We start from the raw sequence: 13579 nt of genomic DNA, 5'->3' as shown, positions 1-13579 counted from the left end.
TTGATGTTCATTTAGTCCAAATAAGGCCAAAGAAAATTACTGAGCCCAGTAGGTATTCTTGTATGTTTACAAATATACGGCGCATTTTGTTACGCTTCAAGAGAAACAATCCCTCTGCTGCGTGGGAATTTCCCGGACAGACTAATCTTGTTGCGTGGCCAAAGTTACCCACCTCGATCTTGCGATTTGATGGCATGTGATTATTTCTTATAGGGATACACTAAATCACGATTTTACCAGAACAAAGTTTGAAATGTCTTGGAACTTAAGCAAGAAATTCGTCGTATTCTCAATGAACTTGATGGGGCAATGTGCTATACAGTCATAGTAAATATTATGAAAGAATAATTGACCGTAGGGCTAGTAGGGAGAGTCATATGCACGATATTGCTTTTCACTGTTAAATCTTAACTTCTCTTGAAGAGAATAATATATTTGTTATATTTTTTTAAAAGAAATAAATTTAATTTATAGCAGATTTAAATTGTGCGTTATTTTTAAAACACCTTATACATAAATCGAGATTTTATTATTTCTCATAAATTCAATTTAAGGAGAAATAAATAATATTAATCAATATTATTTGAAAAAAATACTGCGACCGGATATAAAATAGATGTTTTCTAAATAGAAATTGTGTATAAAAAGTGTATAAAGGGAAAAAGGGTTTAAATGGGTTTAAATTAATTAGAGTCTATTCTTGTCCTTTTTTCACAAATAAAAAAATCCAAATAAAATTCAAAGGCACCCGTTTGGCATAATCTGTTTATTCAATTAAAATTAATTTACTTTAAATTTAAACAGGGTAATCCATTTAAGAGAATGTACTTAAAATAATGTAATTATAATTAAAATGTAGCTGGTTAAATTGGTCAGCATGTGTATTGTACATAGTATCCTTATAAAACAACGTGTATACACTTATGTAATTTATAATGCAAAAAAGTGAACCTCACGCACACAAATGGTCATTATAGTTATTGAAAATACGCTAAGTTCATACTGTTTTCTCAGAATATGAATCCACACTTGTAAAAATGCATGCACATAATATTATACTAGTGCATACCTTACAAACGTGATGACACCAACTTTTGCGATATCCTCCTCTAGCAGCTTCCATGTTTCAGTTAACAACTCCTTCTGCCGCATGGTTAATGGTTCTGGGGGCGGAGAAGCTGGTGGTTCAGGCGGAAACTCCTCTTCTTCTAAAAGAGTATTTTGTCTGCTTGACAGCCGCTTATTGTGTCTAGTTGAACCTTCATCGCCCGTGGAATCTTGCTTAGAGAATATCGATCCCCTTCTCGTTGCACCGGCGTTACCCATTTAATTGGCAAAGTATACACGTTTCCGGGGTGAATCTTGTGCTGATTTAAGACCACAGAAATACACTAATATCAAAATGTATCCATGGCCAAGAATTTAGTTTTACAATTATATTTGAAGAATAGCAACTGAAAATAATATAAACAAAATTTATTGTAGCTTTGCCATTTTATTCGGTATCAACAGAACTAAAATTTACAATACTTAATTAAATTATATTGCATTTCACTACCTTAGATAATAATTAAAGTCATGCATGTTTGAATATAATATTATAGTATAAGTATATTATTTCTATCATCATCCAAAACAAATAAATTATGACACATAAACGTATATTTATTTTATCCAAACTATTATTGAGCTAACAAAACAAATAGTGTGGCTCAATAGACTAAATAAATTTGTATAAGATCAAATATAATTTAAAACTACAAGTCATTTTTTAAGACATTATATATGGTTTAAGGTATAACTCAAGCATAATTTAAGTAAAATATATTATTATCTTGATATTTGAATATAAGTAGGCATTTTAATAGATAGAAAAATAATATTATATAATAGTATATTATTAAGAAAAACTTTAATATGATAAATTATATTTCCTTTAAATTATTTTAAAAATATAAATATTAACATTGTATGTGCACTATATTTATATTAATCTATAATTTTCATAAAAAAAAAAATAATCTTAACTCTTATATACATTATTTTCAATCAAATAATAAAATCTTGCATTAAAATTCAACTAAAATAGTTTTAAAAAATGTTTTCTTATTTCTATATTTACCTTTAAAATGTAAAAATCAATTATTTGTTAATCTGTACAAAAATTAGGTATGTCTAAAATGTTTCGTAATTGAACTATCCCTATACTGGTTTACATTATTACGTTACTTCAAATTTATTTTTCTCAGTAAACTTGATTTCAGTTATTTATATAATATTGAAATTTTTGTAGAGAATTGTAAGTATTTTACTATCATTTATTAAACGTTCTATTAAAATGAACTATTGTCTATTAGTTTTACAATTATTTTATCTGTTTTTTTTCTTAATAATCCATTAAAGTGTTAACCACTTTTTATGCACCTCTTCTAAGCACTTTGAGGAATATAATTAAACATATATGTTTATGTCATAAAAATATCAACCATTTATCTACCATAAATATCTAACCAACTCACGGATATTTCAAAAGATTCAAGGTATGTAAATAATAGCAATCATATTGAATGTAACATTAGAAAAACAACATCAGTTCTTAATTGGTATAATTTTTAACACGAAATTTTAAGCCAGAATTTCTACTTAGAATTGTTTGTTAAAATCGATGATTTTTAAGTAGTAAACTCATTAAGTTATAAAATAATGTTCTAAAGTAAAATGTTATCTTATTAATATTTCATCATTATTATTAAGTAGTTCAATGTAGACAATTTAAAACTACTGTAACTTTTTTTTTTTACTATGAAGTATATGTTTATTGTACAATAAATTCACAAATAATAAAATATAAATATATTTTATCATATTTTAATTATATGAAATCCAAATCCCAACACAAATTATACTTTCGAAATGTCAGTATTTAATATTTTTTTATGATACGTTGAAACTTTGAATTATTATTTGTGTAAATATATATATAATATATATAGTTAATAATAGATTAAAATATTTGAGAATAATTCAAGTATCACTATTAAAAAAAATGATGCACAGATATTTGGATCCAGATTCTTACTTTTTTTTTAACAGTCGTATATCATATATTTTAAAATAATTTACTCTAGTGTAGCTTAAATTAATATCGATTTACCGGTTAATAAATCATTTTTTTTTAAATTTCAATTGGTGTGAGAAATAAATTAATATTTCTTTTGTTTATATGTATTATTTTTCTTAAATAATAAATAGACACCAATAATATCATATAACAGATTGATAGTTTTAATATTTACAATACTTATACAAAAATTCTTAAATATAAATATCATTCCTGATATTAGAAATATTTGCACAGAACTTTCAGTGCGCTCATATAGTTTAAAATACAAGAATACAAAAAAAAAAAATTCACTAATAACTTACAAATAATATTCTTAGTTCGTGATAAAAAATATTTAGTTTTAATAATAACCAATGCATGTAATTTAAAACTTCACTGCTTCCAATAATTACGTACCATTTTATTTTATACATTTTTAAAACATTTCAGTTATATGAAAATCAACCAAGATTCTTTGATATTATTAAAAACTAATTGATATAAGAAAAAAGATATTTAAATATATTAGAATATACATTGCAAATATCTAAGACCTTGTCAATTATCACCAATAGATTTTGAAATAAAAATAAAGAATAGCCATTCGAAATTACATGGTTAGAAGAAAAGTTGTCACAAACAATCAGAATATTTGAGCAAATATACTTTTCAATATCGTGATCAGAGCTAAATTGAAAGAAAATTATAGAAATATATGATAGATTTGCTAGTTTTTGGTTATACGACTGATAATTCATTAAAGTTCTCAATAAATTTTAAAACGTATTTTTCTAAACCAGTCACACCAAGATAAGTGTATAAAAAATGTTAGGATTATCATTCAAATACGTCCAACGTTCTTCTTTTATTGCGAGTAAAATTAATTCGCTCATTTTATTTTCGTTTTGTTACAGCTTGTGACAATTTATTTTCTGAAAATACCATTTGATATACTGCAAATATTAATTCAACTACACGATTATAACACGCGTTTTAGCTCCATTAATCAATGATAATATTGATTTTAATATTCCTTATCTAAATATTATAATGATTGAAAAAAATTGTTCTACCAAATATAGGGCACCAATTATTTTTCAATTGAATTGAGAATTAAATTCTTAAATAAATAATATAAATATTATAAATATTTGACATTCGTATTCGACCGTATGCAACCGTACAAAATCTAATAATAACAGATATGTTTTTAAATATTTTAAATTATTTGCTTTCTAATTGTCTTCGTTTATAATACAAATATTTCTTTGATATTATGATGTTACTTTAAAATGTATAATTTTATTTTTATTTTTCCCACGCCCCACATAATATTATGAAGTGCCGTAATATAGAAGAAAAAATCCCTTAACAAGTATAATATATTCATAGCATATTTTTCGAACGAGAATTTTTTCCGAGATTATTTTTACTATTTACTTATTTCCTGATTTCTTTATCTCACCGAGCATACTACTACGCAGTGTATAGCAAAACCAGTAGTATAACGGCAGTACAACGCATTTCTGCAGTGTTAGAAATAATACAAACTTTTATTTACGGTAACACGCGATATCCGAAACGATTTACGATAACTGCGTAAAAATGTATTACACATGAAGGGGCACGTGTTGGATGACGGAAGAACGCGGGAAAACGATATTTCAACAATATAATTATGACCAGTGGCGTTAAAAAGAGGGTTGTTTTGGGGTTAAGTTATCACACGCGCCCCGGTCCTCATCATTTCATTATATTATTACATTGTATTATTGTATCGAATATAGAAGGTACATTGAATATATTTTTTATCGTCACAAATTAAAAAAACAATGTATGATAAACAAATAAATGCACGCGGTATGCTATGGAAATTAGTAGGACTTTATGACGCAATGATATTGCACGATTTTAAAACGACTACGAACTTCGAACAAACGTCATGTATATGTTCACTACAATTATTAGCTACAATCATTAAATGTAAAAATTAATGGTATAGTTTCGGCGAATTTTTTATCGAACAACCATTGGATATAAAATTAAATACATAATGATTGCTTAAACCGTAAATTTCTGATTTAGATTATTATTATTTTTTTTTACTGAATATCTTAAGTACTGTAACACTTTAAAATATCCTACATTTAAGGTTTTCGAGATGGCAGAAGCCTACGTACCTTTTTATCGTGTCTGACGACGGTGGTTCAAAAAAAAAAAAAAAAAGGCGACTGAGTGACGATATGCAAGGAACAGCGACAAAGTGTTAGCGGCTGCAGCGAACGCGACTGTATGACTGGCCGTGTCGCGTCCACGTGTGAGCCTCTGGGTGGCGCGTGAAAGCTTATGAGGGTCACGCATGCGCATGAACGATTACCATGAGGTAAACGGAAACAACGCGTGGGCATGATAAGCGGGTATTCGGGGCGAGACAGAGAGGAAGGTGGTGCGAAAAAAGGGAAAAAATGTAAAATTAAATCTGTGCGCGGCCCATCGCGTTTTGTGGTCCCCCCTCAAGTGGGCCTCCAGGGAGGGACTAATCGGTGACACGTGGTCGAGCTGAGTTCCGTGCAAAAATAATATTGTCTCAGTGGTGACCTAAGTCCACGAATATCGGAAGGCGAAGGTTTAATAACCTATCAACGCGTATGAGAATAAAAATTTGAAAATCAAAAAAACCAAGAACCAAACGGGTTTTTTCATCCTGCGAAACGCATGTAAACAATTATATTATACAGGGCCTGTCAAAAAAAAAAAAAAAAAAAATAGAAAAATTTCAAACAACCTTCACGGTCGTAGTTAAATAAATATATTTCCATATTTTTTTTACTGAAAATATAATTTATACAATACGCGACATTTAGAGCGATCCAAATGTTAAGAATTTCATATCCCAAAATCAATATCCGTAATGTAGAGTTTATTTGTGCGTTGATAAATTACAGAATTGGAATCACGCCTCGTTAAATATTATCAGGTTGACAACATAATCTGTATCGTTATTATTCGTTTCTATAATTTTTTTACTTAACTGTAGCCACCGCACTTGATGGTCCAAATGTCTCAGCTCCTGCACCATTTTCTGATTTCAGAGGTGTTGGAAAGAACCAATGGTGGTTCTACAGGGGGTCCATGGGGGTTGGAATCCTCACCCAGGTCTAGAACGTACACTTTGATATTCGCTTGGAACTCTCGGGTTTTAATTAGCAGTTATGTTTTTTTTTTTTGCGGATATACGCTTGTATATTATAATTCTGGTGATTTCATCCATATATCAAAATATTTGAATTTTTGTAACGGCTATTTAGGTATTTATATATTTTTATATTTTTTTATATTTTCTCCGAAATAACGTCACTTATGAAATCTATTACTGGCGATAACATTTAATTAGAGTGTTCGGTTGTTCGAAGAACGTACCTACTTAACTTCGATAAACTAATATTCTTATATATATGTACTATTCAACATTCAGTCGTCGTGCCCATCAAACGTTTAAATTATAAGCTTGTTAAGTCAATGTGAATTAAACTTGAAAAATATTTAAAATTCAGATCAGTAAATGTGTAACAAATATTTTAAATTATTTTGTTTTTTAATTTACAAAGTGTTTATCCATATTATTTTACACATAATACGAGTATGTAGTTAATTTCAAATTTAATCTAAGTAAATCATTTTGTATCGTGAATGTAAATTTTAATTATTCTTAATATCAATTATTTTAAAACTCTATCATATTCTTTGAAATTGTAATATTAAATTTATATCAATAATTATAATATATTTTATTTTCATATTAACTTAGACGAGCAAGAATATAATATGTATTAGTACATTAAATATATAAACGGTTAGTCACCGTGTAATCAGTGTTATTTATAATTTTATATAGGGTAAATATATTATATAAAATATTTGTATGCATTTTATTTATTTGTGATGTGTATTCACAAAGATTCGAAACTAACGTCTGTTGAAATTTTGGAAGAATCAATAAAAAAAAAAACGTAAAGTGCATTTTGTCTTGTAACTTTAAACATTTTTGAAATGCTACGTAATGTTTTTTTCGTTTACATAAGAATTCAATTCTAAGTAATAAATTAATAATGGATAAAACATTTTTCTGTCTTAATACATTATAAGAAAATATTTAAGTACCCCCTCCCCCAAATGAGAATTACAAAAACCGCCACTGCAAAGCACCATACACAATATTTAATTTCGGAAATGTACACGTACAAATACGCACCATCTTATTCAGACATCAATTTAAAATCATGACATTTTTTCAACCTCTAAAGTGCACTTAACACCATATGATGTAGATTTTATTTTCAACAATAAAATTATATATATTTTTTTTTTTTTGTGCTCATGTGAGAGTGATTTCATATTTTCCCCTTTTTTCCAGAAGACCCTGTACAATATTTTTACACATATAACGTCATGCAAACTGAGTTAAACTGAGTGCACTGGCGACATAACAATATACGAACAACGGTCGTACGTAAACAATGGAGATGTAACCGTATGCATGCGTGTGTGCCTGCGGTACACCCGGATATGGTTGGCATGTAGGTAAACGCCGACGTATGGCATACGGTACCGCGAGTGGGCAAAATTGTTATGCGAAGGGACGTGTTGTCGTACGCACACAACTAGGGCGCGAAAGCTAATCGATTGTTATATAATAATATACATTTACTTGCCGATCGGATGAACTCTCTCCCGGGCATAATTATCGCAATCATCGCGTATAACATATACTCGTTTATGTATTTGTCATCTGATGAGACGACGCGTACGGCTTATATCGGAAAATCACGTGCACGTTCCGTATGTTTACTCGAAGACGTGCATGACCATGAAATCCTTCCAAAAAAAAAAAAAAAAAGTTAAAAACACACAACAAAAACATAATTCAATCCTTATCTAAATTAATGGATACGAAAAAAAAAAAACATTTTTGTAACCGTATATTGTATATCAACGGGGCACAAATACAATTATTTGTCCACTGTGTCCACAAAAGCTCCAAATAAACTTTATTTTATAATACGATCGGGTGTTCGGATTGAAGAAAATACGTGTGTGCAAGTTCACGTGCACGTGTGTATATGTGGGTGTGTACAACAGAACCTTGACGTCATGTCGTGTTGATTAGCGCTATATAATTCCATACTATTATTATATGTATCGATAAAATAAATTGTGAATTGTATTCCCAGTGGACGATCAAGTTGAAGTTCAAAAATTAGATTACTGAAAAATATTTCCAATATTATTATACTTGCATTATCCGCAAATAGCAATATATTTTTTTTTTTTTTTTACTATTAAATGTGATAATGTCATACGTATTATGGAGTTAACACTAAATAAGGTATAGGTAAACAACAGGAGAATAGTTTAAATTCTACTAAATTAATTTTTCATCGTAAACTCATATTTTACACGTTTTTTTATTTACAGAAAAAATAATTCAACAAGTAACCATTTTCATTAAACAAAAATATTTGCTTATATACACGTATCAACAATGAAATATGACAAATGAACATGAAAGTCCACGATAAAATAACGGATTAACGGATAACAATTAAAACGAATAACCGCAACTTATATGTTCTATATGATATCTTGATTCTAGATATTTTTAAGTAGTAGGTAATGGTTTTTTGGAACCAGCAAGATATCGTAATTTTGTTGCATTTTTGTTGGATTGGTCAACTTTAATTTATGTGTTATAATGATTAATGGCTAATGATAATCAGTCACTTTGGAAGTTAACAACAATTATCTGTTACATCAAGTATGATATAATTTATAATATATATTTTAAATAGTTTTATACTCGTATTTAAACAGTTTGTATTTAACATTGCTATATTTCTAACTCACATAATAATAATAAATTTTAGCAAAGGTAAAATATTCGAAAAAAATTATGTATTTCTAATTAAATCAAAACCATTATTAAATAAATAAAATATTAAAAATAAAAGGTAATCGAATCATTATTATTATTATTAATAATGTCGCAATACACTTTACACAATATTATTGCATGTTTGGGTTGGTATATTCTATAAAAATCAGATGGACTCAATGGACGTTTAACAATAACAATGATAATTTATTTTCTTCGTCAAAAATGTAGATTTACAAACCAAATGTCTTGCTTCACAAATGTACAGCCACAGAGTGAGATTTTTTTTTAAGAAAAAAAACCTAAAAGTTAGTTTGAAAATAAAAAATAATAATCCTATTGTATCAGATAACACTAAAACTTTTTTAGTGAGTTTAATAATTTCAGTTATTATTATATATTTCTAACCAACTTCGCCATAAATTCTTAAGAATTAATCTAAATATTTAAATTAATTAATATAATTTTTATTGATCATGTATATATATATATATATATATATATAGTAAAACCTCAATAAGACGGAATTGCTTGGGACCATGCAATTTTTCCGTGTTTACAGGGTTTCCGTCTTGACGGGGTTCAAACAAATTAAATTGAATTAAAATAAAGATTATTTATTTTAAACCAATATATACATAATACAATTTATATTTTTAATTAAATTTTATATTTATATTTTAATATTTATTTTTAGCCAGTATACATTAATAATTATTATATTTTTGAAAAAAATCGGTTATTGGTTTTTGTTTTTTTTCCGTAAGGCATCACGTTCCACACACTTTTGGCTGTCGAATTTAAATCCAAAAGCTTACTATTGGACACTGTGAGGGAAAATTGTTGTAGTTTCTCGAGGTACCAGATGGCAGTTTTGTAATCTTTTATCAGATTTTCTGGTTCGTCATATTGGTTTTCGTCATTGTCTTCGTCCTATTCATCTTCATTCTCAACTAGGGTTGGATTAGGCCACCGGGGCACCGGGGCATGCCCCGGTGGGCTGCTGTAATTTTGGTTAAATAAAATTACTTAGATTTTTTTGTTTTTAATTTAATGCGTCTATTTTCTATTCGTAAAATAAAATAAAAAATATCGTCTTGTAACATGACATTACTAATGGATGCGGTGACACAGGATTAGGTAACTCGGAGTTTAAAAATTTAACATTTCTAATGTCGCGATAGGGCAATTGATAACAATGATATAATCAGAATATTTATAAATAGAAAAATTGTAGGAAATTTGAATACAAAAGATGTGTACAATATGTTAATCATACGAAGTACCGTTCACGTTTGTTCAAACAATTATTAAAATAAAATGTTGGTATGGGTTATGGTCTTAGAAGATTAATTTTCTAAGACCATGGTATGGGTAGACATTGTCAAGCAAGATATGCGTTAACAAAATTGTTTTTCGATAGTAATAATTTATGTTATATAAGATTTATTAGACTTATTCAAAAACATTTTAATAGTTTTGACGTTCAGTCAATAACAAGTCTGTTACTAGTTTCCAATCTTAATGGAACTTTGAGCCACATTCACAAATTAAAAATGGTTCTAGAGCCAGATAATATAAAAAATGTATATAATATTCAATGACATTTGCTAGTTTTGAAATTTACTGTGGGCCGCATAAAAGAGACATTAGTTGCCGACCCCACTGTTCTAACTCAATTAAAATTAAATGTATGAACATATTTAAATCAAATCATTTTTTATGATGTAAAATTTATCTTAATAGGTAGGTCATTATATCAATATTATAGATAAGATACATTATGCGTAAACTAGATTTATTTAAGGTATAACATTAAATCTGAATATATTCAAATGTACTTGTGTGAATATTGTTTTTTGAGTTACGAAGATACATTTTCAGCTAAACAATAATTTGATCAGGTACCTACCTACTTATAAAGTTCCATTGAGGCCGTTCGAAATTATTTTGCCCGGGCCGAGCTATAAAGCTAGTCCAACCCTGTTCTCAACCATGGATATAACCGAATCATGAGTTTGCTGCCTCTCAAGTTAGTCATCAATGTGAAGAAATTCTTCCGAGTCAATATCAAACGTAACAATGATATCTTGAATTTCAATCAGGGCATTCTCTTTGGAATTCACGTCTGATCCATCATTCAAGAATCCAGCTTTACGGAAACAGTTTTTAACACATTCATTTTTAAAACTATTCCACGATAAAGAAAACCAATTTACAGCGTCTAAGACAGTTATCGAACTAGCAAGCTGGTGAACCAAAGTATATCTATCCATTTTACCTACAAGCGACTGAAGCATAAATTTACGATAGTACGACTTAAAGGTGTAAATAACTCCTTGGTTCCTTCGGTTGAGAAACCGACGTGGTGTTTGGAGGTAGCATGTGAATTTTCACATTAGACAATTCAATGTATGAACGACATGTCGTATTGTCTAAAAATAATAATTGTTTTGTGATCGCATATCTGCATTGAGATATTGTAGCCATTGTTCCATTATTTCTGACGTCATTCAAGTCTTTTTATTAAATTTCCAAGTCACAGGTAATGAAGCAATATTCATATTATTAAAACAACGAGGTTTCATCGATTTACTTATAACAAGAGGCTACCTAATTTCACCTGCCATGCTCCCACACATCAACACAGTTAACCTATCCTTAGATTTTTTACCACCAACACACACATCGCTCTTTATTACTAAGGACTTGGTGGGGATCCCTCTGAAAAAAAGACCAGTTTCGTCGGCATTATAAACGTCTTTAGCTTCATACCCTTCAATAATAACTGAGAGTTTGTGTTTCCACTTTTCAACTGTATCTTGATTTACGTCATTTGCTTCTCCATTGATTTGCTTGTAGACGATATTGTGCCATCGTTTGAACCGGTCAAGTCAACCATTTGAAGCCATAAAATTACTGGTTCTGAGTTCTTCTGCCAATTTAGTTGCCTCTGCTTGTAGAATAGGTCCAAAGATGGGCAAACTTTTCGACCGACCACTGATGAACCACCTATACAAATCTCGTTCAACTTGTTCAAATTCCACAGACACCACTCTTTTACCTTTCCCAGAATTTTTACAACTCATCCATTGCTCCATTAGTTTGTCTTTATTTTCTATCGCTTCATAAACGTGCGTTTTTTCACACTTAAATTTCACCCTAAGATCCTTCACTGAAAAATTTTCTTGTTGCTTTAACTCGATTAATTTTATTTTGTTCGATAGCGTAAGAGTTGTTTTTTTCGACATTTTAAACTAAAGACGGAAAATGTAAATGAAAATGAAAAAACAAACGACGCGAATGATACACGATTTGATACTGAACAAGACAACTCAGATAATAATATTGTATAGTGTATACATATCAATTTTATTAGTTTTTAATGTCATTGGACAAAGTATGCGCACGTATAGCAATTATCGTGAGTATCGAGTTTTCGACAATACGAAAATAAATTTGACGATTATTCTAAGTTTGTTTTTTTATGTTATATTTCCGTCTTAGTGAGAGATTTTATCCAATTTTAATACAGAAACGTGTCCGTTTCTGGCTTGGCCAGGTTCCCGTCTTGGCGGGATACATTTATATGTATTTTAAAAAAGGACTAAAGAAATTTTCCGTATTACCGGAGTTTCCGTTTTACCGAAGTTCCGTCTTATCGAAGTTTTACTGTATATATATCGTGACTATACATCATTGTTGATTTGTTCACTGTTAGTTTTTAGTGAAATAGAAAGCAAAACACGAAAATAAATACTAGAAATAGAAGAAAAGATTAGATATATCCTAAAAGCTATTAAGAAAGTATAATTAGGTACCAATGAAAAAAGAGTAGGAATAAAGATGCCAAAAACCATGTGCTTGTATATCGAGTGATGAAGATAAAGAAACAGTATCATGTGAGGGAGTTGTATTTAATATTAAGGAAGTACGCAACGTTATAACAACATATTTAGTACATGTTTAATTCTCAATTGGTAAGGATTTCATGCTACTATTCCACATTAATAAGAATTGAGAGAACGCAGCTTAGATAAAATATTCAAAATCAGTTGATATATTATTTTAATTATTATTTCATTTTATAGTAATCACAAGCCGACAATTTAATTTTTAATTTAAATTTTATTTTAAGTTTAATTCAAATTTAATTTGAATAAAAATCAACTGGATTCTAACCTTAGGACATATGAAAATACGCACTACATGATAATATTATAAATAATACTATTACATATATTATACTACATCTACATATATTATATATATTGTGCAAATATTATACATAAACATTAGAAAATATATTGTGTTTATATATATTTAGCTTTCTATTATGTAAATTCTGGTTTACTCTAATGTAATTGGTGTAGCTGATTTGATATAACTAATCCGTTAATTTGTTTATAATGTTATTTGCATATTATACATTTTTATGAACATTTTTTCTTGTTAATACTCTTATCTAACGAGCACATATTTATATTTACTAATATGTATATTTATTTTTGTATTATTTTTGAAAGTATTGTAATTAATTCAGT

General features: G+C 28.6%; 2 protein-coding genes across 3 annotated transcripts in view; both read right to left on the bottom strand.

Moving 5' to 3' along the window:
* The window catches only part of LOC112694437 (neuroglobin-1-like), a 130243-nt gene extending 124836 nt beyond the window's left edge, over window positions 1–5407 (bottom strand). For both annotated transcript variants that reach the window (XM_025569898.1, XM_025569900.1), the window contains exons 1-2: window positions 5284–5407; window positions 1070–1454 (exon numbers count right to left, since the gene is read on the bottom strand). In XM_025569898.1, coding sequence (XP_025425683.1) covers window positions 1070–1326 — 257 coding nt within the window. In that variant the 5' untranslated portion in view covers window positions 1327–1454; window positions 5284–5407. The remainder of the gene's footprint in view (window positions 1–1069; window positions 1455–5283) is intronic.
* A 6522-nt stretch (window positions 5408–11929) lies between these two features.
* On the bottom strand, window positions 11930–12286 carry LOC112694440 (jerky protein homolog). The gene has a single exon (XM_025569902.1). It carries the CDS (start codon window positions 12284–12286, stop codon window positions 11930–11932), a length of 357 nt encoding a protein of 118 aa, XP_025425687.1.
* Window positions 12287–13579: the final 1293 nt, after the last annotated feature.

The sequence above is a fragment of the Sipha flava genome, unplaced genomic scaffold (genome assembly GCF_003268045.1).
Source record: "Sipha flava isolate LNK unplaced genomic scaffold, YSA_version1 129_pilon_pilon, whole genome shotgun sequence".
NCBI lineage: Eukaryota > Metazoa > Arthropoda > Insecta > Hemiptera > Aphididae > Sipha > Sipha flava.
Note: the sequence above shows the minus strand (reverse complement) of the source record. Positions and strands in the feature narration are given on the sequence as shown.

Excerpts from the sequence above, each read along its gene's own strand:
- LOC112694440 (XM_025569902.1), bottom strand. The coding sequence starts at position 12,286 with ATGTCGAAAAAAACAACTCTTACGCTATCGAACAAAATAAAATTAATC.